Source organism: Carassius gibelio, chromosome A19 (genome assembly GCF_023724105.1).
Source record: "Carassius gibelio isolate Cgi1373 ecotype wild population from Czech Republic chromosome A19, carGib1.2-hapl.c, whole genome shotgun sequence".
Taxonomy (NCBI): Eukaryota; Metazoa; Chordata; class Actinopteri; order Cypriniformes; family Cyprinidae; genus Carassius; species Carassius gibelio.
This window is the reverse complement of record NC_068389.1, coordinates 6,170,583-6,196,424: the sequence shown is the minus strand read 5'-3', so window position 1 is coordinate 6,196,424 and position 25,842 is coordinate 6,170,583. Positions and strand designations below refer to the sequence as shown.

Genomic DNA, 25,842 nt, shown 5'->3' with positions numbered 1-25,842 from the left:
ACTAAGATAATAGATTTTACAGATAATACTCTAAAGATAAGAGATTTACCATTAACTGTCAAACACGTATGCTCTGTTCCCTTCAATGCCCTAGAAGCAAAAGCAATGGCCCATTCCTCACATTCCAGATTTTGAACCAAGATTTCTAACCAACATTAATGGCATCAGTATAAATTTGAAATGTGTGGGCAAGGTTTGGAAAAGCTAATATTGGGGCTTGCTGCAATGCTTGCTTCATTTGTTATAAGGCTAAGTGTGTCACACCCCCGTGGACTGTGGATTGTGGTTTCTCCTTTCTTTGTCCATATATGGTTGTTCCTGTTCTCATTAATAGTTAAGGTTTAAAACACACTACTCTATGCATGTTTATGAACGCAAATCCTAGCTAGAAATGAGTTACAGTCTGAATGCTGCCACAACAGACGACGTAGGAAAGACTTGTTCACACCAAGGATGATAAATCTAACAATAACTATAAAGTTTTAATAATTGTCAATAACTGGGAAGTCCACATCACAACTATAACAATGGCACAGAGCAACAATATAGCCATGATCACTTTCAGAATTTGTAAAGTTAAAATGAACATGAAATCTAAACCAACCCCACTTTGTTTCTTAATGCCATGTTAATACACAGACGTGAAGAAAATAACTCCTGTCTGACTGAGTGTTAGTATGCACTTGCAACATTCGGGCCAAGCATTCATGTCTGAATTTGTAGACTTTGTAGAATGTTTCTGGGCTAAATGTCAAAAATCTTCACCTTATGTGCATGCCAGATCTCTATCGAAACCTCTAAAAAAACCTCTAGACAGTGAACGCTGGCACTCTGTACTTGCTGTTCAGTGACACTCAATCAATTTTTTTATTCTGCAAGAGGGTGAAATGTTAGTATACAGGTACATTTTCAGATGTCAACCAGATTGATTCTGAATGGTCTTTACTGGTTATTCTGTTAATCTTCAATCATGGTTACATGTAATTATCATATCCTTTAAACAGGATGAACTGAACTCCATTCATTAGTTTTCAGTAATTGCAGTGATTTGGAGCAGGATCATGGAGATCTTGAGTATGGGTGTGTAAACAAGCATGACTCTGTGAGATTATTAGAGCATTAGGACATGCATGCCAGCTGTGGGACGGGACGGCACCAGGGCTACCTGGGCGGAGCTGAGCACCCCTTTGGCTGAGGTAGGTGGGCAGGGAGAGATAGCCTCCAGAGTCTGCCTGCCATCTCCATCTCGTCCAGTACTGAGGAGGCGAAGCTTTGTAAGATCTTTGTAACGTTGAAGCTTTAGGGTGGACGAAGGGAAATGTGTTTTTAGCATCTCAAACAACACTTGGACACTGGTCCAGTTCAACAGGTGACACCTATGAAAACCTCCAAGCCCTTAAAGGGATAGTTCAGCCATAAATGAAAAATCTGTCCTCTGAAGATATCACTTTGGTGTAATATGGTGAACAGATGTAATAAAAGCTTTTATTCACTTATTAACACTGATCAACGCGCATTCATAGAGCTAATCAAATATGGCAAATGAAAGCACAAAGGTTTGATGTGTGAAAACTAATGAGGTTTGCTCTTGCAGCAATGTATATACACAAATAAATGCTGAAATTAAATTGGTTTATCATATAACATAATTACTTCTATTTAGAAGACTTGGATTAAACTGCTTGATGTATTTGGATTTTTATTATGTACTATATTTATTTACAGTGACCTTATGAAATGCTTGAAATGTCAAAGTTTTGATGGAATTACTTTAAATAGAGGAATGAAAAATTTATTTGTGTTGTGTTTTGAAGAATAATAAAAGTCTTAAGGGTTTGTATGATACCCTTGATTGATGACAGAATTTCTCAGAAATGAAGTGAGAAAATGTCATCTTAAGCCGTGTTTCCACCACAGGAACTTTACCCAGGAGCTATGGACTTTGGGCTGGTACTTGATGTGTTTCCACCGCAGGAACCAGGAACTAAAAGTTCCGGTTAAAAAAAAAGCCCCTCAGAAAGTCCCTGCTGGCGAGGTGATACTTTTTCAAAGTTCCGGAACTTTCCGGGGCGGGACTTGGGCGCTAAACATCCTGATTGGTTGAGTTCACGCAGCATTGGTTGAGTTCAACCACCATTTATTCGGATCATTTTCAAAATATTACTGTTATTGTGTCATGAAATGTAATTTTAAAAGTATTTCAGGCGAGAATGTAGTTGTTTGAACTCAAATCTGTGGTTTTTTTATAAAGACAGCGCCTATTTAAAAATGTGTTTTGCCGATCTCATAGACGGTCAGCTCCACTCGATCAGCGGGAGCTCAGTGATCATCTATCCGCCGAGAAGCAGCCTCACCTCGGATAGACCTTCTGATGTGTGCCGCTGGCTTTGATGTCTCTAGTGGTTAAACATACAATATCATTCGTTTTGGGTAAATCTAACAGGTTATCTTTGGTCTATATTCAATTTATCTATATGTTAAAATGAAAATAAAAAGCAATCGATATAGTATTTCGTTTCATTGTAATGTAGGCTGTATATACACATATCCCTCAACTACGTATCCCTCAACTAACAAAGTACATTTCTGCGGTTATTATTTTAAAATTGAAAACGAAATACAGTGGTATTTGATATCCTATTTAGTTTTATTGTAAATATACAGAGAGGAAAATTGCAGTAGTCAAGGTGAGCTGACTGAAGTTATCAAGTACGCTGTTGTTTGCAGAATTACCGGATTCGTGAATGCGCACAGTCTGAACTACTGAGGACGCACGTCCAAAATCAGCGTAATTTATATTGAGAAACACGCAGACCTACGTCACTAGTTTATTTGCCTAATCTTCATGGTACTTTACACCGTGGTGGAAATACAGAAAGCAACAGGTCTGGGGGTAAAAAAGCTCCTGGTAAAAATGTTCCGGGTAATTTCAGTGGAAACGCGGCATTAAATACAAGTGAAAAATTCCAACAACAAAACCAGTATAAACCAGTTTGTGGGAAACCCTTCAATTGGTATTCGACTGTATTTAAAACTAAACCAGCCTCACCAAAAAAAAGGCAAATCTAAGAATACAGATCATTAAAGTCAATAGCCTCATTCAGTTTTAATATTTTCTCAGTCTCTCAACTGTTCAAGAAATTCAAATGTAATGGGATTGTCCTGGTATCTGGACTAGGGGTGTCTATAAATAGATGTGGTTAAACAGGGATGTGTGTGTGCTGTGTTTCTGACACTTGGGCAGCTGCTGCCTGCCTCTCATGCCACTGGGCCACGCCATGTCTAAAGTTAACTTTCCACAATGACACTTTAAACCATCACAGTGAGCTCTCTTCTAGTTTAATTCGGTTCACACAATCTACTGGAACAACCGATACAAAATTAGCTGCATATTAATGAACTGAACTCACGGATTCAACTAATCAAACATTTAAACATAATATATGGTTACTTTAATCCATAATGTGGTTCATGGCTTAGAACTTTGACTGAAGGATTTTCTAAAATGTAGAAAATGAAAGGGGAAAATACATCCAGAACCCTCCATTATGCTAACAACATAAACGCTGTGAACAAAAGTACAGCTTATTATATGCATTTATTTTTACCTTACTTGTTTAACAACTCCCAAACGATTCACTAAACTATTCATTTTTCCAAACCCCTCATTTGCGTGATGCTAATCTGTGGTGATTGGTCTGACTGATCTCAGTTTCATGTCATCATTCCTGTAACCCTGATAAAGCAGCGTTTTTGAGCGCAGTGCTGCTTTGTGTACAGTGTTCCCAGGAAAACCGCTACTTTTACCGCTCCAAAAGCGGCATGAATTAGCATTTTCATTCAGACCAACAAGTGGGCGGGCAATAAGCTAATGTTTCACGTCAACATGAAATAGGGCTGCACAATTAATCGAATTTCTAATCACAATTACAATTATGGATCCCATAATGATGTAATCGTTCAAAACAACAATTAATCGTTCAAAGTCCAGTTATGTTGTTCTCTGTGCTTAAGATGCTTTTTTTTTCTGTCTACATGTTATCTTAAGGGTTTTTCAATTGTTTTAATTTTACTTTTAGTACAACACCATTCATAGTTTTACTTTTTTTTTTTTATTAAAAGGAGAAACCAATCCAATGTATATTTGACAGTTGAGGCTTAATACTATAGAAAAGCAGAGTTAGTGTTTTCAGCTTGTTTTGTTTATATAAAAATACGGCACGCAGTTTCATCAAACAATGGTATAAACATCGTTCAATGTATATTGTGGTAATCGTAATTAATAAATCGCAATTACAATTTCAAGGGATTAGTCGACAATTATGATTTTTGTCATAATCGTGAAGCCCTATTATGAAATGGCGTAGAATACCTATATAAAAAAAAAAAGAAAATAAAAGAAAAAGAAAAACGATTTGTTTCAATGATTAAGAATCAACTCTTTCTTTTGAGAGACAATAACTTTATAAACACTGCACTTTCAGATTTAAACTCTGAAGGATGTTTTCATTCACTTATAGCGGTGTTACACACTGCATGAAAAATCCATAATAGGGACACTTTAATTCTACAGGAAACAGAAACACACACTCACTTTTTTTTTTCATCTCTTTCCGAGTTTTTCTTTGGCCGTTTTTGTGTGATTTGTTGTTTATAGTACATTCAAAACCTGTCAGACAACAAGCATGGTGTCTGAGTGTAGCTGTGTGTATTTCCTCAGAAGTGGCTGACCCCGGGGCCACTGCAGCTCTCAGAGACAGGTGTGTGTGAGACATGAAGCAGCTCAGTGAACAGTGTACATGCCTGAGCCTGTCATCTCACAGGAATGCTCATCTGTTTCTGGGCTTCAGAGGGAGGCAGCAGCAGACACTAGCACACCTGATTCACTGAACACACAGGCCTTCATCTACTATTAACTAACCTGATTCTGTGTCAGTATATTCTTTGCTCAATGCCACAGAGGTTTCTTCCAACTAAAAGCCTTAATACTGTAATATGACCCAAGACATCTACAGTGTGCACCAGACTTTGTGCTGAGAATCAAAAGTCCTGATGTGATTTTTTTTTTTTTTTTCAGATAGAAAATGTGTACATAAACAACTCCGAGTATGAATTGGGTCTGGTATTGTCCGAGCTAAATCATGTCTGTCTCTGTCATGAATGAATGGAAGCTGCATTAGCAGTAAAATGAAGCTCTGTTAATTAAATATGAATTAAATATGAATCTGTACTAAGTCAAAACAATACACTGCATGACAGGACACAATACAGCCGATGACTGAAACAATGAAAGCGCGGTATGACCACACAGGCAGGCGGTGCATGGACAACGATCGACAGAATGACAGTCCATGATGAAGACAATGTACTACAGTCAGGGATATGTACAGTATGTATGGAGATGGTCCAGACCCAGCCGTTTACAGTGCAGTGCTGCATATATGTATTCCCAAAAAACACTGTTCTTACCCTTTTTTTAAAGAGCAAAAAAAATCTTAAAAAGAACTATATAATGATAAATACAAACACATCTTAAATCTCCTAAGGGGAATATGTTTAAGCATTAAGCATTGTACCATAACACCAGCTCCTATAATACCTATCACTTTTCTAGAGGTGTGCATGAGTCATTATGAGTATGTGTGACACGACTTTTTCTGTAGACAACCTCACTCAAAATGACTCAAATGGGGACCTTGTTTTTAATTTTAGAATCACAAGAGCGCTCAAATACAGGACGTGCTCACTCTAGTAGTACACACACACACACACACTTGCACACAGACAAGTGACACATTCACTCATTCACACAATTTTTGAAAGCCACTGCAAAGATATTATGCAGTAGACATACGCAGCATATCCAATCTATTTCCATAATTTAAATTGTGCATGCAACATAAAATAAGTTTGTGTTGATGACATCGGAATATTCTTGGATTTACAAAAAATATGTTTTACACAATGTAAATAGTGTGCAGGTTTAATATGATAATTGCAGTAATCTGAAGGCAGCACAAAAGACGGCCTTTGAGGCGTATGGACCTGATCAGCAAGTCTTCAGCCACAATCACAGAACAATCAGTTTCTTCTGAAGAAAACTATACCATGTTCTCAAGAAAATATTTGATTAATTCTTAAGAATTTTTCAAGAACTGCACTCAGGAATATACCCATGAAATTATTAGAAATGATCTTGAAACATCTCAGCTTTTTTCTTAAGCTTTTTTTCTGGCACCAGTTCACTTGCACAAGGATTGAAACAAGGATTTTCCACAATATTCATAGTTTTCCAGTCATTCAAAATTAAATTATATATATAAAAAAAACACAACCAAAAAAAAAAATGTAAACCCTTCTTTTCCAGACCTTGAAATCACCATTTTAACCCCCCCCCCCCCCCCTGATATATCCAGGTCATACTCCTATCATTCTGCACTACTCTGGCTCAGGTCTATTAGGAAAGCAGCATGAAGCCACATACACTTTACAGTTGCAGTTCAGGAGCGAGAGCTGACAGGACAATAATGACTCACCTTGCAGCGCTGTGTTGCTGTTGTGCTGGGTGGGTTTGGGAGGGGGCACTGGTGGCTGTTTGGGGGCAGTAGGGGCAGGAGGGGTGGAGTGGGAGGGTGCAGTGGGAGGGGTGGATTGGGAGGGTACAGTGGGAGGGACTTCACAGTCTCCTGCTGTTACGGGAGGACTGGGATTATTGCGGGAGGAGTCGTCTACGTTTAAAGACACAGTCCGAGGAGGAGGCTTAGCAATGGGAGGAGCAGAGGTTGATGATGAAGACGATGATGATGAGGAGGAGGAGGAGGATGGGACCGGAGCAGTCTCAGTGGAGGAGGAACCCATCAGCCACTTTGGAGGGAGAATGGCCTGTTTAGGGGGCAGCTGGGACTCTTTATTGGAGGTGATTGGTGCAGGTTTGGGCTCAGGAACAAACCGCACACCCACTGATCCTAATGGTGAGCACAAGACACATGCACAAACACACATAAACACACAAGAGCACAGCACGGTCACAGCAGCAAGCATGAGTGAATCAGGCATGGGGCGGCATGTGGACAGAATGACAGCGAGGTGCAGGAGCGTTTAAAGACCCCGGCGAGTCAAAATTGTAGTTTTGTGGCTTGAGGGCATAAATATGCCAAATATACAGCACAATAATGAGCTAATGGATGTACACTTCCTGTTTCAATAGCTGATATACCAATACAGGAATCAAGCTGTTTGATGTGGTCTTTACTATCGCTGTGCCGTGAGCAAAACTTCTAGTGCAGTCCTAGAAACCTTTTTCCCTCTGAAATACAACTGCATGAATTTTATAATCAGCATCAAACTAAATACTGTTTCTCAAGAACCGGATATAAGCTGCTTTAAAGAGCTTAAGCAAACATGACACTAGTGAAAATGTGTCTCCTGATAGCAAAAAATAAATAAAAATGGACACCAACACTGAAATTAGAGATGTTCCGATACCCTTTTTCTTTTCCCGATACCGATTCCGATACCGAGTACTGATCCGATACCTGGGTGTGTATCTGTATATACAGCTGTGTTAATAGTGTTAATTGCTAGAATTATTTTATGGTGTGCTTCAGACAAATCCCTTAATAAAACATGAACAAATACATGGTGAACTACTGTATTTATTATGGTATTTTTATTATCTGACATGAATTTGACAGAATTTGACTCGCTAATGCCAGAATTAGTTGTGGTATCAGTGATATTTCCGATAATAGTATCGGAATCGGAACAAGTCTAACTGAAATATATTATGATCCCATTCTTTTGACAGACAGGATAAAGAGCTAACAAGAGGTAGCAGGGCAGGTAATAATAATAATAATAATAATAATAATAATAATAATAATAATAATAAAAATAATAAAGCTATGAAAAGTAACAAAAGTAATCCATGGGGTTATTTTCAACAAAATCAAAAAACTGTCGGTTTGGATTTTTGATTGTCAACACTAGGGACGCTTAACTATTGCTTTTTCAACAAGCAGAAAAGGGTCCACTCTCAATAACTGATGAATGAAGCGCAGCTAACATAGAAGTCATGTTCAATCAAGCAGCTTTCTGTAGGTCAGTGTGTTTACAAATACACAGCCAAATTACAAATGTATTTTTCATCAAGTTACAATTATCATTTTTCAAATGTATTCAAATTTTCTAATTTATTTAGAATTCAATAAATATTACATCAAATAAATAAATGTAATTTAATTAATCATGTCTTTAAAATGAACAGCATGATATTGTATACATATTTTTATATCGCCCACAAGAAACTTTAACCTGATGTGAAATGCATGTGGAGAAATCTTCATCTAGTGCTGAATTTGGATTTAGTGCTCAAACGCAATTTCATTTAATTGTATATATATATATATATATATATATTTGTACTTTATTTTTTAAAATGTGTTCAATATTAGATTTGACAAAACTTCACTAAACATTATTTGTAATGTGCCACCCAGCCAATAATCCCAATAAACTTTGTGCCTTGCTTTTGTTTTTGTTTTTTATATGAAACAGTTTGAGCTTTCAAATTCAAAGTCAGTTTTATTATGAGATTCCAGCAATAAATATAGTTTTGGTGCTCTTTAATGTGGCGTGACAGATTGGCTTGTTCAAGCGTCAGTCATATTTTTCCAGGGTAGAGGTATATTATTTTATAATTAGTCTAGCTCTATATGCATGTGAATATTAAAACCCCTAGTAAAGCCTGTGTTGCTCACACATCTATCGTGATGAATGGAGAGTTGTACCTGTGCGTGCCCTGGACTCCTCCTCTGCAGGTGTGTATCGTGGCAGTGTGCTGCTCTGGACGGCCTCTGAAAAGGGCCGGACCTTCAGTCCGATGTCAGACGAGCTCTTCTGAGAAAGAGGACGCATCTCCTGTTCTGACTGAGGCCGGAAGAGTTTCCCATCGGACACATGTTTCACAGGCTCTGGCCTCCTGACGTCTCTCCGTTCTCTCTCATCTTTCCGGTCTCTTTCCTCGCGTCTATCCCGATCCCGGTCTTCTCTCCTCTCGTTCTGCTCCTTTCGCTCTCGGTCGTCTACTCTCTCGGGCTCATCCCGTCTTTCGTGTTCCTCTTTCCTGTCCCGTGGCTGTTTTCTGTCCTTGTTTTCTCTCAAGTCTTTCTCTTCCCGCTTTTCCCTGTCATTCCTCCTCTCTTTCTCGCGTTCCTCTCGCTCACCTTTTCCATACCCGTCCTCTTTATCCGGCCTCCTGTCTCGTCTATCTCGGTCATCTCTGCGTTCGCCTCTTCCTTCCCGGTCATCTTTTCTATCCCGTCGTTCTCGGTCCTTGCCTGCTTTCTCGTCTCTTTCCTCCCGCCGATATCGTCCCTCCTCCTGTCCCGGTCTCTCTCTCTGTAAAGATCCCGCTGGTCTCTCCAGGTCTGACTCGGGTCGGCTGCGTCGGTCTGTTTCGGGTGGTATCCGCGTCCGAGCGTCCACGTCCAGCGGCTGGCGGTTGCGACTGACGTCGGAGGGCGCTCGGTTGCGGCGCTCCGGTTCGGGTGCGAGGCTGTTCCTCTGTTCTTCTCCTTGTGGCCGTGAAGACGGCGCCTTGACCTCTGACCCTGTGTCTGACCTGCGCTCTCCAGGCACTGGAGCAGTGTGGCCGTTCTTCACCGGAGGAGCTTTGTGATTCACGTCATTACTCTCTGAAACAGACAAAGACGAAGCATTTCAACTTTAGTTTCTTTCAAGATTATGTAATTATTGGACAGTAAAATGTGTATCCACTACATATGTTTATTCTTATGTATTATGCATTTACAATTGACTTTTCCAGGCCTGAAAAAACACAATTTTAGTCACCATGAAATCAAAATGAACAATTCTTAGTTTTAACTGAATGTTTCAAGTGTTTGTGCGTAATGCCTCCTCGCAACTATTTTTTTTTTCTCTGATGTGGGATCATTCTGCGGACTTTAATAATCCTGGTCTTCATCGACTGTGAACCCTTCTGAAACACCACAGAGCAGCTAATTATGTGTTTTCAAAACGATAAAGAAAGAATAACCAGCATAAAGAAAAATAAACATTTCAAGCCATTAAATTCAAAACAATGCGATACCATGAGCAAGCTGGGTTGCCGTACTATTTTCTGGGATGTCCTTCAGTAACCCTCGCTCGATCAGCTCCTCTCTGGGTTTCCTCATCGAAATCTTCCTCTCCAGCACTGATCGTTCACAAAGAGAGCAGACACACATTAATCATTTGAGCCACTGGTTTCAAAAGACAGCGAGTTTATGAGGAATCCTAATTTAACCTCCCCTCGAAATTGACAATTGTGATTAATAACAAATCAAAACTAATCACTAGTGTAGTTTAAGAGTCAGAAATCAACAGACAAGTACCTTCAGATGTCTCCTTGAACTTTTCGCTGCTTCTCTTCTTCCTCCACTTCCAGGGTTTGAAAAAATTGCCCAGGCTGGGGAACTTGCCCTTGCCCTTCGCCACAGGGTTTCCTGCTCCATCGCTCTCCGGGACACTATGATCCACTTCATCACCTGGGGAGGAGCGAAGTTTGCATATTTATCATGCACTTCTAATCAGACAGTGACGATGGAAAAAAAAAAGGCAACAAAATGAAACTAAAATGGCTAACTGTAATTTTAAGGTTGTGCACAACTGTAAAATCCTGTTAAACAAACCTGTGACACATTCTATATTAGCGCAAGGCAGAATGCATTCAATATTTTTTGTCATTTGAATAGCATACGAATGCTATTTAATACCAAACGGTCATATGAAAGCAGTGTTAAAACTTAATAATACATACTAGTCAGAAAATCCAATTAACTGAATTAATAGCCCTGTGTTGTGCATTTACAATGACTGTAACACAGAGCCTCTCATCGATTTTTTTTTTCTTACGAGAAAATATTTTCATAAACCATACTCATCATATATGCATAATTTATGCGTCTGCTAAATGCATAAATATATTAATCATATATTACATCATATACTTAATCCAAGAGTGTAAGAACCATCTAGATACAAACAATGCAAATCCAACTACAGGACGTCCTGGCATGATGACGGTCAAAGCATGTGCTCAATTACAGTGAGACATAACTGATATTACACATGAGAACAGCAGGAGCACAAGCACTGACTCACTACAGAAACCTGGCTAACGTTACACACCCACCACACGTTCACGGCAAGAGAAAAACATTTATTGTAATTGTAAGTGTAATGTGTTGCTTAAATGGATTGACAAAACAACTGCAACCCTTTCAACAGCCTAATGAGTCACATGTAACAACAGTGGGTGTTGATTCAGGAAAAGATACATGGATGCTGAAACTTACTCAAACAAGCCATGAGCGATGAGTGATTTATAGTTTTACTAAACCCTCCACCTGTAGCTGCAGTATATAACAACATAACTAGACCGTATCAAGCCACCAGGCCATTTTCATGGTGTTTCACAGCATCCCACATGCAGGAATCTGAGAGGTGCCACCCGTTAATGTGCATTTCAGACATTCGGCTGGTCAACGTACGGATTTAACCGACCAAATAAAGATAAAACACATTAATGTTGGGTTAACGTGATCAGCTATCATGGGAAAACAGACAGCTAAATACAACCTGGATAACAAGTTAAAGGGGTAGTTCACCCAACAATGAAAATGCTGTCATCATTTACTTACCCTCATGTTGTTCCAAACCTGGATGAGTTGCTTTCTCTTTTTGCTTTTTTTATAGGAACAAAATAATACTATGGAAGTCAACGGCAACCACCGACCGTTTGATTTCCAGCAATCTTCAAAATATCTTCTTTTATGTTCAACATAAAGCAGCGCATACAGGTTTGGAACGACACGAGGGCGAGTAAATGATGAAAGAATTATCTTTTTTGGGTGAACTATCCCTTTAAGGTTTATCGACAGTGTTACGAGGAAAATAAAATAATGTTCCCTTGACCTTCAGTTTATGAACAGCAACACTATCACAGCACAGCACCAGGACAAATCATAACATCTACACCCTTTCCAAAAAACAGTAAGACAAAAGTAGTGCTGGGCGGTTTGACCAGAAATGTATATTACGTTTTTTTTCAAAATTATACCGGTTTTCCGGTTTATGCATAATCAGGTGTACAATGCATTTTTTGCTGGTTGATATTCTTGTTACTCTTTTTCTTGTTTTAAACCTAGCCAAAAACCTATGTGACTGTGTTTCCATGTCAATCCAGCTTCATTTTTCCCGCAAACAATGCACTTTCACTTTAATTCAGTGCCTGCAGCACAGCAAAAATAGACTCAGTACGTTAACAATCGCTGCACTGCTGCAAACACACCACTCCTGAAACGTACTGACGGACCGCAACCGCGTGCAGCTGGACTGTGTGTGAAACAGGCGTTATAACGTAACAACACAGCACTGCTGCGTTTATCCCATAGACTGTAAAAAAATATGGACGTTGTGTCCGTGACGTCACCCATAGACTCCTCAATTACGGTTTTGAAGCCTAGTTCCGAAAGCCTAGTAATTAAATACACTGGTATGGCGGTATATTCAAAATCAACATCGTAGCGGTAAAATATATACCAGTTTTTGCTATGAACCGGTTTACCGCCCAGCACTAGACAAAAGTCATACTTGGTTTATACTGGGTCAGATTCATACAAAGCTCTGAAGAAGAGAGAAAAATAAGATAAGATACAGTGGCTACAAATTACGAATTTGTTCCCATGACTAATTAATTAATTGCACATTTATAACAGCTTTCATCATTTTAGGCCAATTTGTTGCCGCAATATCACAACTTCTTTCTCCTGCTGTCATACCCAGGCCTCAAAAATAGCATATATATATATATATATATATATATATATATATATATATATATATATATATATATATATATATATATATATATACTTCACTAAAATAAGATGAATCTTTCTTTCTTTTTTTTTTCTAGTAGAAAAAATTGTCAACTTAAAGGGTGGGTGAAATGCTCGTTTTCACTCAATCTCCTGTTAATCTTGAGTACCTATAGAGTAGTACTGCATCCTTCATAACTCCAAAAAGTCTTTAGTTTTATTATATTCATAAGAGAAAGATAGTCTGTACCGATTTTTCCCGGAAAAACACGAGTGCCTAGAGGTGTGATGTGTGGGCGGAGCTAAAGAATCACGAGCGCGAGTAGGATTTTGTGTTGAGCGAGTCTGGAAGCTGTGACACAGATCCAGAGGCTGAAATTTAACAAGAGCAGCATCAGCGAACGACGTCTCTATGTGGTATGTACTGAAACTGTATATATTTGCTTAGCGGTTTTGGAAAATGACTAAGTTCCACTTTTTTTTTTTTTTTAAGCTGTACATGTGGAAAGTGCCGTTTTATGCCAACATCGCATGTTGTTTACTTGATGTGCTTACACGCCGATAGCTAAGTTAACAACACAAAGATATTTGAAGCAGTTTTACTCACCGCCTGCGGCTCCAACACACGATCGTGACCCTTTTTCGTTGGGACTGCATTATCCTTAATAAACGATGTGCAAATCCGTCGTCAAACTGGGCCTTGTTTGTAAAACAAGCATCTTCAAAATGCAGGGAACAAACACAAACACAACTCCGTTGATGCTCTGTAAAAATAAACCCCATCCACTGGTCCCTTAATGCTGTTTCTCTTTTGGTAATCTGTGCAGCGTTGTCTTGCCCTGGCAACCAAAAACACACTTCTTTTGTGACATTTCGCGACGCTCTCGCTCTGATCAGTGAAGTCTGTTGTGCTCTCAGTGCTCTGCTATACGGGAGCACGCGCTCTTCCGGCAGAAGTGCCTCAGGACCCATATAAGGAAATTCCGCTCCATCTAACTTCACACAGAGCCATACTCGAAAAAAACTTTCCGAAACTTGTGACAAACCGGAAGTAGTATTTTTGGAACAGAAATACTCCTTCAAACGTACAACTTAATTTTTGAAACTTTGTCCATGTTTAGCTTGGGAATCCAACTCTTTAACAGTGTAAAAAACTCAGTATGCATGAAATAGCATTTCACCCCCCCTTTAACTAGACAGTAAAGTTTTAATACCAAGCATGTTTTGCATGGGACTGAATTTTAAAAATTGTTAAATTAAGTGTAATTAGATGTGTTGTAAACACAAATATGTTCTTGTTTCCTCTATACTTGCTCCACAGAATCTATAATATTTGCAATATGTCCCTTGTTTGAACAAATGCTCAGATGTTGTAATATAGGAAAAAGAAGGCTGTGCTTCTCATTGTGCAAACGATGTCTATTAGAGTGAATAACGAGAGTGAGACCGTTGAACTGGTCTGAAGACACAAGACAAGGCAGGTTGTGTATGACACACGGGGAGCTTAGGAATGTGTATGGGTTTGGCAACCTCGTTGGCCTAGATGCTCTTAACTGATTTGGCAAGTGTTTGACAGCACACAGACCTCGATTACTTCACTCAAATGGGATTTTTCCAACGAAAACACTTCACACATGTGGAAAAAACCTTTTAATGAAGGTACGCAAAAACACATTAAAATAGGAAAAAACTACAAGCTCTGACTTGGTCTACTTACTGCTTGCTGTAAAACGCACTGTTCTCGTGATATTTGGGAAAAGAAAGGCACGGTGACAAGAGAAAACAAGCTGGCTCATTGTTATGGCACCACAACCTTGATAAAACTGAAATATAAAGTAATAAATCAGAGAACAGGCCACAATATAGCCAACACAGGCAAGCACCTGACACACACATCTCAATCAGTGTTTCTACGAAGTGAGCCTCAATGAGCTCTTTGTTTCAGGAACACAGTGCATTCCTCTCATATCAGTGGCATACAGTACGTGAGAAACGGATCAGTCGACTGCCCTGAACTCAACGTACAGCTATGATAATGCTAGAGAACATCACACACAGACGTCGAGGACACACTGTGTGTAAATAAACACAGAGGTCGAGAGTCTGTGGGAGAACTGAACGAGCTCATGAATGATCAAACGATAAGCGAGAAGAGAATACGCCACGTGATGACGTTTGACGGAGAACAAACTGAAGATTAACAGCTACACCTCAAACAGAAGCTGCTTGCATGAAACCGAGGGATGAACAGAAATGTGAGCCTAATGACAGAAATATTTTTGCTGCAGGTGGTTGGGGTCAGTAATCTGTTGTATGTTTCTGAATGAGGCCCTTATGCTCACCAAGGCTGCTTTATTTGATCGAAAATACATAAAAACTTTAATATTGTTCAAATATTACAAGGCGATTTCTGTTTCAGTTGATGTTGAGCACACTTTTGGGCACAGTTTAGCACACCATGCGTGCTGGTTGTTAAAAGGCACATTGCTTTTGTGTATACAGCAGCAACAGTACAATGCTACCCAAGACCTCCGTCAAAAACTATTTGTGCATGTCCTTCATAAAACTATTCTTAAGTAAACTGATGTGTTCACTGATGCGTTTACATACGAATAGGTTTATGAATGCACTCCACAGCCTCAGTCGGTGTTCTGTCGCAGTAAATGAACGACGAGGCTGCATGTTTGGGTTTAGACTCATCATGCCGTGATTTACAGAGCTGGAAAACACTGTCAACAAGAAACCACTTGAGTCAGCCTGAATCAAGCCAGTGCAAACAGGTTTTCTCCTTGAACACGGCTGCACCAAACACATGGTCATACATGACTAAAAAGAAGCAATGCGGAGACCGCTATAGAGAGCTAAGGCACAGCTCGTTCTCATATCAACTGATAAAGTCTAATCTGAGAGGAAGTGAACATGAGAATGACGGCACAATCAGCACATTCCATCAGCATGTGCACCCCACCTGCCCATGTCTGTCTCTAATCCTTCCTTCATGACTATACGCGTACACCTGCGATCATTCACACAAGTACAGTTGGCATCGGCATAACTGATATCGGCAGATCACCTCCAGCGAAAAAGCTAAACTTGTCTGGTACGGCTCAACTGTGAGGAATAAAACTAATGTATTATCATACTCTGGAATCCACATCCTGTCTGAAATAACTCACCTGTTATGTAGGCAGGGTTCGGGTTTAAAGTCCGAGTACTCGCTCCCTGTCCCATAATCGTGCCCTGTACCCTGTGTCCCGTGTGCCCTGTCCTCTGCCTGTCCCGGGCCCGCGGCAGGGAGGGCACAAAACAGTTTCACTATTCTCAGTGAGCAGGTACTCTCGCTCTGTAATCCTAGATGCTGGAGCTTGCGCTCAGCCGTTCGTCCCTCCTTCTTACTCCACAACTTCTGTTTTAGTGGCTCGCTCGCTCCGAGTCAACAAACTCCTGAAGGTCCCTCCCCTCAGCAGCCTTGACTTCATAAATAACATACGCCTCTTGTCTGAAGCACATCAGCTGGTCAGGATGCCGGTCATTCCTGGTGCAGTATTTTTCCGGAGCAGGACTGCAGGAGACGGGAGCCGGGCTCTAGTGTCTTGCCCCTAGGTTGCTATACACCTTCATCTCCCAAAATGCATCAGATGGTGCAGTGAAACCTGAGAGTGGCTGCAATATGAGCGGGGCGAGGTTGAGCGCTTGACTGGCAGGAAGTGACATCACAGAGGGCTCAAGTTACGGGGTGTGAGACAGATAGTGAGGTGGAGGCACAGGCTGATTATGTACGGAACGGAAGCCACTGAATTTAATGATTTAGGTAATTTATTAACCCCACATCTAGGTTTGTTCTTGAGTACAGAACGATCTGCTTTCCAGTACTCCTTTTCACGACAGTAACTACATGACTTATGTAGATCAAACTTCCCTGTAGGAAAACAACTCAGAAATGTACTTGACCGAGCATCTCCCTGTAAGCACCAATCAATAAAACCGCTTCGGTGAGGAAGTACGTAATCATCAGCCAACACTGATGCCTGTTCAGGTGACTTAACTTCGTTCACTGATATATGTAGCAATGTTTTTAGAGATTTTAAATCGTTCTAATATCAATTTAACCAAATCATCAAAAGATGCAATGCCAAGCGCAGTTTACCAACGAGTAAAGTATTTTCTCAAATCTTGCACTACTCTAAATGACACCTGACAATCTACACTATTTTGCTATGTTGAGTACATAAAAAAATAAAATAAAAATGCATGGCCTCTAGGGCTCCTATAATGGTTTTATCACAAACTTCTTTTTTGGGAACTTTAACGCTCGAAATGTGTTAATGCTTTCTTAGAAATAAATGCCACTTGTGTTATTTTTCATTAATGCAGTGACATTAAGACATGAGTGTGGTGTATATGTGTCCAGTGTGGGGTCACTAAGATCAGCAATAATGCATTAAATAGATCAACAGTAACAGATATTTACAATATTTTTGTTTTTATTGTACACTAAATCAAAAACAAACTTCTAAAACATTAAAAAAATATACTTTTAACCTAAATATTTTGAACGGTACAGTATGTGGCACATAAAAGAGGTAAATCAAAAAGATCACTATGTAGAGCAGTTCCATTAAATCCCTCTGAAGAAGGGAGTTGTCCACACAGGACATGATGTGGCTCGAGTTATCTGAATGTGTGGGAGTCTGGGATCTGAGAGGTGAAGCACTGAGATGGAGGAGGAGAGAAGAGCAAAGCTGGCTGTCTTTAGTGCCAGTCAGAGCCAGGTTTGCAATGAATCTCTCTCTCTCTCTCACACACACACTCACACACTCTCATACACTCTCAAACACACACACACACACACCACCAGCGCTCGGATAAACTCATTTAAGCTGTCAGCAGACAAAATCCAGACAAGGACTGAACGAAGCAAGATAGATAAAACTGGTTCATTAAACAAGATACAAAACTTAACGTTACATGATAAATGCTCTTAGTATATAAACAACTAGTTTAAGTGTCAATTAAAAGATTTCCCAAGTATCCCAAATAATAATGACAGAAATGAGAAAAACTCTAGAGGTCTGAACTTCAGATAAAGCGAGCAGACAGTGTTATTCTGCCAGCGGAGCGTGTTAACAGCACTGCCCTTTAAAGCACTCGAGACAGCGTCCAACTGCTCAACTTTCCCACAGTCAGGTTAAACTGAGGAAGGGGACACATCTCCTTAGAGAAAATAAGATGGAGGAAGTCTGTATTTAAAAAAAAAAACCTTAAGTAATATCACACACACACACACACACACACACTTATAAATGCTAGTGCAATTAAGGTTGGAAATATATAAACCAACTACACCATGATTGTATGACTTCAATGTAACCAAAAGCTTCAAACAAACAACATTTTGGTCGCATATGCTCCCTAACTTTTATCTGTGCGACCTCAAAATATATATGGGAGCATTTGTGCGAGTGTAGCTTTAATTTCTCTAGTATGTGCCTTCAGAGTGTTAATACGGTGACCTGTCTGCCGTTCTATGAAACGTTAACCAATTAAACTTCATTTTTACATTCTTAACTTGAATACAGATTTTAGATTGGGTGATTGACAGCTAATATTAACCGGTCACTGCTTTCTGCGGTCAGGTGAAAGGGAACTAACTACAGCGAGGAATGTGAAGGGCTAAAGAACAGAGAGAGAAAAGAGAGTGATTGACAGCTTATATTAACCAATATAAAATCTGCATTAAAGTTAATGTAAGGATAATATCCTACATTTGCTGGTGCTCCTAACTTTTTGAAGTTGGGAGCACCAGTGCTACAAAGTAAAAAAAAAAAAAAAAAAAAAAATGTAGTGATCGTAGTTGTGTCAATTTCCTTTCTAGCATCATTGGTGCACAACATCAATACAGTTTTTGGTTTTCCTTTTTCTTTAGTGTGTTATGTAGTCGTTTGTGCATGTATCTGCAAAGTTACAGTACAAAGCTCAAAGTGTCTAAAAGAAAAGGTTGGGTGAGACTTGCCCCAAAAAACCCCACACAAAATCTCCCTGACATGTCTTCGCTACAAAAAAAAAAAAAAAAAAAATCCCAAATTACTATAATCCCACCTAAATGTAGAAGCACAGAAATAATTCCAGACACAAGCTTAGAAAACAATATGATCAGATAATTCTGTTTTTGGGACTCCTTTTTTATCTTAGATTTACTTCATTCAATAACAAATCCTGAAACCAAACAACAAATCTTACAACAAATCTTGACTGTGAAAACAAAATAAACAGAAGGTGACGACGAGTATAATATCAGTAAGCGCAAAGTATTCCTCCACAGACCAAACTGTCAGACAGTTTCTTTCTTTCTTATATATACTGATCGTAGTGCGCCTGGGCCCAGAACAGTTTGTAATTGTGCCGCACCGTAGGCTCACGCGGAAATGCAACTGTAACCGTACCTGACAGTCCTTGGAACCATTCGGCCCAATAGTAAAAAAAACAAAACAAACAGCTATATTCAAGCGCGAATAAAGACCGTTTTAAAAATAAAAATAAAAAACAACCACAACAAAAATAATTTAAAAGTTTTTTAGAATCTCAAAATGGAAAATCTAATGCCAACCAACCAAACGAATAATCGAATATTCTGGTCCAGCCCTATAAAAATCACTAAATATTACAAAATATACATTAGTATTATAAAGTATTTTAAATTGTATAAAATAATAATATACAGTGAGCTAACCACAGACCTTATTTCAGGCATTAAAACCAAAAACCATTAAAAACACACACGCACATGCACGCAGTTTTATTAAAACAGCAGAAACCATGACTTTCTTGAGGTGCAGCTGACTGTGTTTCTTCTCTCAGAAGGATCACAGAATAATTCAATAGAATTTGAACAACTGCAATGATCTTTTCTATAGAGAATGCATGGTGAAACCAGCACCAAACCCATGGGTTCGATCAATCAATCAATCAATCACCTTTATTTATATAGTGCTTTAAACAAAATACATTGCGCCAAAGCACTGAACAACATTCATTTGGAAAACAGTGTCTCAATAATGCAAAATGATAGTTAAAGGCAGTTCATCATTGAATTCAGTTATGTCATCTCTGTTTAGTTGAAATAGTGTCTGTTTTAATTTGCAATCAATCAAATTAAATGGGAAACATGTCTACCAAATGTAATAATGTGACGACCCCTGTAATGCAGAGGCCCCATTAATAGCCTAATAAGCTCTTTTGTTGTATAGTAACAGATACAGTAACTGTAACACAGATATAGGCTGAAAGAACACAGATTTTCACTGGCTCTTTTGCAGCAAGAGTCAAATAACTTACACCAGCACCATCTGAAGGACACAGTGTGTTACTGGAATTTGATTCAGTTCATGCAAATACATTAATTACAAACAATAAAATGATTAAACCAAAAGCACAGCTCTATCCTGAAACTCAGTTCTGAGTCTGTGATAAAGAGAAGGTGCAATGTTATGAATAACTGAATAGATCCAGACAAAATATGTTTTATATCTCCAACTAAAATAACAATATTGCAATACATAACATGATTTAGTTTACACTGACTCACTGTGTGACAGTTACAAGAAGTAAACTAACCACACTTTTTGACCATTGAATGTCCTTTCAACTCAACTGTGATTACTGAATGAAGGACAAACATGTTTAAAGGCAACTGAACTGACAGTAATACATGTTTGAAGCATAAACATCCTTTTTTTTTTTTAAACAAGTTTTTATGCTAAGAACACAAGTCTGTCAACTGTCTGCAGTTTTGAGAGAAGCTCTGTGGCATGGAACTATGTTCCTACTGACACTAAAAACCCTTTTAGATGGGGAGCTAGTTGATGAAGCACATAGCTATTTCTTATATATAAATATATATATATATAAATGAAGACCAAAGATTTTTGCATTCTCTCTGTCTATATTATGGAAACTGGTAAACATATCAGTGAAATTCCTATGGCCATAGCCTATGTTTCTCTATTCAAACATCAGCAGTCAATAAGTGCATTTATTTTGTGATCACAAATGCAAACAATACAGTAGAGATCTCACGACAGAACACAGACCGGCTGAACGACGCTTTCATTAAATTGCTCAATTCAGATTATCATCGGCAGCTCTTCCGCAATGAGGAGTGAGCACGTGCGCATGGTTGCCAGATTGCTTAAAATAAGCAAACACCGAGCAGAAAATGTATCCTTGTAACAGTGGAGCTCTGATTCGGAGATTTAAACTCTTGTTATCTGGCAACCGCTATCATTAAGCTCTCGTAGTAGAGGGGCGTAGAGCAGTTACAGGTTCCTTTTTTGGACATTCGGTGCGTTCTTTTGGGAAAATATGCCTTAATTTGAAATATCGATATTCCCGATATATTCAAATTGTACATCGCCGTCAAAATTATTCCGATATTATCGCTAATATTCGATATATCGCCCAGCCCTACTGACACACACACACACACACACACACTTTTTTCTTATGATATGAATTATTTAAATACAGCAATACTGGTTTCGTTTAAATTGTTTCTAAGCGTGAAAGTAAAAAAAATAGCCAAACTACTGTATATGGTTTTTATGGTGTTTGTTTTGACAAATACATTCAATTACAAATCCACATCAACTGATAGAATAATTAACAAAATAATGTAATTATAGTCCATCACTCCTTTAACATACATCAATATGAATATCCTACATTCCAGTGTTTTTGTGTTTGTTAAACCGCGCACTGCAAACACCTCTTAAGCACACAGAATAATGCAAGTGGGCATTATTAATTCTTTGTTTATTTTGAACGATTATGTAATCGTGGCATCCATAATCGTAACCGTGATTAGAAATTCGATTAATTGTGTAGCCTTAGCAAGGAGGTGTTAAATTGTTAAGCAGTGATAGCAAAGATTTATATTGTTAGAACAGATTTATATTTTGAATAAATGCTGTTCTTTTACATTTTTAAATCAATGATTCCTGAAGTATGGTTGTTTACCAAAAAGTTGGGTTAGTCCATATTTGACCCAAAGTTGGTCTGAAACAACCCTGCATTTTTTTTTGTGCATGTGATCTGTCCCAGCATTAGACACAACATTGTTCTTTCCCGATCTGCTGTCCTGATATCCCTCTCTCTGTCCCAACACTGAGGACAAGAGTCTCTGGAAGAAATCAGCCTAAAACAGGTGACTAATCCTATTAAGGAAATCTCTTGGGACTATTTCCAGCAGAAACTCATGTAACTAAAGAGTCATTCCACTTCCTGGTATAATCCCTGAATATAACTTTCATTACGAACAAAACATATCAACAAATACAATGGTATTATATTGCTTTTTGAATAAAATGGGACATAATATTGAATTATGCTGTGGGAAATTAATTTATTTGTATAAATAACAAAAAGAGCATAAAATAGTAATTATAAAATAAAAAAAAAAAAAAAAATGCTGTCTATAAAGGTTTTAGATTAGGCTTGTCACTGGAGGAAATACAGTGCGGACGACTCAAATGCATCCTCAAGAAAAGTATTGATCTTATTAATGAGAAACTTTTTACCAGTAGTGGAAATATTGAATTATGAGCTCTGCATTTATAATCTCTAAAAGACAACATCGCAATCTCACAAATCTCTGTTATAACACAAATATATGCAGAATTAATATTTCCTAATGTCTACAATTCGTGTGTTTTAATGAGAGGAAATGTGAGCATGCAAATTTCAGCACTGCATTGCACAACGCTGCAAACACGTGTTATAGCCTAAATAGAAACTCTGCATGCACTTGTGCCTGCTATTCGTTTATATTTTAGATGAGATATTTTAAAATAGATATTTCTACTTTACTGGAGTCCCGTGGATCATTTTCCTCTCCCGAATCCCGCTCACACACGAGTCTCTGCTCTATCAGGTCTTGCGTCGGGTCTCGTGGGAGAAGGTCTCTAATCCACTGCTATTTGACTCAACAGTGTGTGTGCTACATCCTTTCCACAAGCTCTAGATTATAAAACACTGCATTCTGTCAGCAATATAACACAGCAGTAACGTATAGAGACCTCGGCTTGTAACTATACTCTAATTATTATTTAGAAAATCATAACACGTTTGATTACTCCGTTACTAAAAAAGTAATCAAATTACAGTAACGTGTTGATAAGTCATTCGTTACTGACCAGCACTGCTCATATGTGCTGTTGCCTATACACAACCCAAAATCTGAAGGTAAAAACAGTCGGTACAAACAAAACCAAAAGGAGGCTTTGATTTTTAAATGTCCTTCATTGTTACCAGAGAAAAGCACTTGACCTTTGATGGAAGACACCAGATATAAAACAAACTTAACAGAGGATCACTGACTCCACTCTACGATCATGAATTAAACCAAACACTGGACTGAAACAAACTAACTAACTGCTAATTACCCACAGTGAAAATGAGTGAAAACTAATTTTGTTATTGATTAGTCAAGTCGTTGAATCTTGGTCAAAAGACTTCGAGAATCGAATTAATCTAAACCAGTTCCATCCACATGAAACCTAAATGATCACTGTGACCAATCACTGGTATTTCTTTAGCCTTTTTGACATAATCCACCCACTTACCTCGGTTTTCCATTCGTGCGTAAACAGCAGCAGGTAGAGGTTTTCCTGAGGAAATAAGAGACAGATTGCTTGATTAGTAAAAAACACTACATATCATTTCACAAACACAATGGCTGCAATGTATTTTAAAGTCTGACAATGAATGACACCATGAGAAACCACGAATGAAGCAAGTGAAGGGTTAATGTACAGACAGCACACCATCGCGATATAAACTAGAGTGACACGAGTTGTGAAGCAATGAAGGAAACCTTGCTTCCTGTGAATGCAGCGATTGACCAATCATGCTCAAGTATCCCATGTAATAACTACAGTAAAACCAACAAAACATACCATGCCTTGTCCATTCCAGCACATAATAAAATAGAAAATAAATATAAATTCTGAAAACTTGCAAGCATGCATTCAAAAGTTAATATACAATTCATTAATAAAAATAAAAGAAATACAACTACAATTCAAAATGCAGATAAACTACACTTTGTAAATTACTGTAATGTAAAATTGATATAAAAAATGATGCCACTTAAATCGTAGTGGTTTTTCTGCATGTTTTTGTGTTACAGTATCAGTTCTGTGCCCTTCCACCACACAAAAGAGCGTTTCAGAGCGGAACGATCAACTCCGTTCTAGCAATAAAAACTGCAGGTCTGGAGAGCACAGGGGAGCAGAGGGTGCACAAATGATGTTGCTGTCTATGACAGTCTCATTGAACAATGAAATTACTTGCACTGCATTACTCTCTGTGTCTAAATATATACAACTGCAAGAGAGATGCGATGTGCAAGAGCAGATCATCAGGTAAGGTCAATAGCAGCAAAGACAGAGTGGACTGGTACACATCAATCAAACCAGTACTTTAAACATAATTACAGAAGCAGGTGTTTGTTTCAGACTGGTTATAGTCAGGTAAACATGTGCTCCAGGAGGGTCTGGCAGAGCACTAGAGCTGGGCTAACAAAATCGATTTCTCGATCGTAATCGATTCTCATTTTAATGAACCAACAATTCCAATGGTTACATTCACATTTATGCATTTAGCAATGGGATTCCTAGATCCCAAGACTGGATGATTTGATTCAAGACATTTTCCAATTGATGCCTGAACAAAACCTGCATTAATGTTATATGTAGTATGCCTTCCATTCAATAAATCACAGTAATAAATCACTCCTTAAGCACTTTAACTCAAGTAGCAGCGAGGAGCAAACATGAACCGATCATATCTTCCTCTTTACTACTAGATATTAGGGATGCACCGATATGACTTTTTTTGGGCCCATACGGATTTTAACTAACACTTATTGTCCGCTTCCGATATTTGTCACTTCCTCTCTCATTTGAAATTTGGCATCAAAAAAGACAGTTTTTTTGATCATGTTTTAAATCAGCAAAGTTCAAAAACATCTGCATTAAATTATACTAGCAGTTTTATTGCTGCATCATCAAATAATTTCTAACGAACATGGATTGGATCCATTTAAAATTCACCAGGCCTTCGTGAATACAACACAACAAAGATACGTATTAAACAAATACTGCTTTATAGGGAGGTTTAACCGTTTTCAGGTACAGAAATAAAGAAACAAATGTAAAAACACTTCACTATATAGATTAAATACATATTAATCCTTTATTGTAACAGACTCTATTAAGATTAATCTTCTGATTTGTTTCTGTATACATTTTAATATATATATATTTTTTTTTAATATGTAAGAGATCTCCTTTACTAAGGCGGGACTCTTATTGTGACGGGTTTTCTAGTCTATGGAGATATATGGCTAATGAAAACAGTTCTTCAGATTTAACGTTTGTTCGTTTATTACATGCCCTTGAAAAGGTATGAGATTTGCATATATTTGTTTACTGTTAGTTGTTATAAGTGCTTTGTGTAACTCGATGTGTGTTGATGATAATGAAACAGAAGGAGTTAAATGTGCAGTTCTCCTGTTGTGTTTTGTTTAGAGTGCAAAAGGACACAGTAAACTTAAAACCTCAGTAAAGATTTGGTAATTATTCAGATGAGGTCCGCTACACTTATGAAAGTTAAATAAGTTATTTAGTCGAGAATAGTGTGTGATCTTTTTCTGTTTGCCCTTTCCTTATATAGTCATTATAGTTGTAAATGTATAGTAAATGATTAAAATAATAAAATAATAATAATAAATATAGCTGCAAGCAGCGATGGCGGGCTCAAGCCATCAGTGCAACGCCACCTCTGTGGCATCAGGTAAACTGTGCCCAGCGGGCACATGCATTCACAATAGCCCTCTGGCAGTCAGGTTTTAAAGGATACAGCAGTTAAAGGGTTAATCCGAATCATCTAGACTTTGAAATCA

At 38.3% G+C, this 25,842-nt stretch overlaps 1 protein-coding gene across 10 annotated transcripts in view; it reads right to left on the bottom strand.

The window, feature by feature from the left end:
• Positions 1-25,842, bottom strand: part of LOC127935201 (phosphatase and actin regulator 4A) — a 51,760-nt gene that overhangs the window by 7,614 nt on the left and 18,304 nt on the right. For 2 of the 10 annotated variants that reach the window (XM_052532871.1, XM_052532870.1), the window contains exons 2-7: positions 23,501-23,545; positions 10,395-10,547; positions 10,112-10,216; positions 8,790-9,695; positions 6,537-6,965; positions 1,166-1,297 (exon numbers count right to left, since the gene is read on the bottom strand). In XM_052532871.1, the coding sequence (XP_052388831.1) occupies positions 1,166-1,297; positions 6,537-6,965; positions 8,790-9,695; positions 10,112-10,216; positions 10,395-10,547; positions 23,501-23,513 (1,738 nt within the window). In that variant the 5' untranslated portion in view covers positions 23,514-23,545. Of the gene's footprint in view, positions 1-1,165; positions 1,298-6,536; positions 6,966-8,789; positions 9,696-10,111; positions 10,217-10,394; positions 10,548-16,057; positions 16,538-23,500; positions 23,546-25,842 lie in introns of those variants that run through there. The other 8 variants (XM_052532872.1, XM_052532869.1, XM_052532868.1 and 5 more) reach the window with 8 other exon arrangements.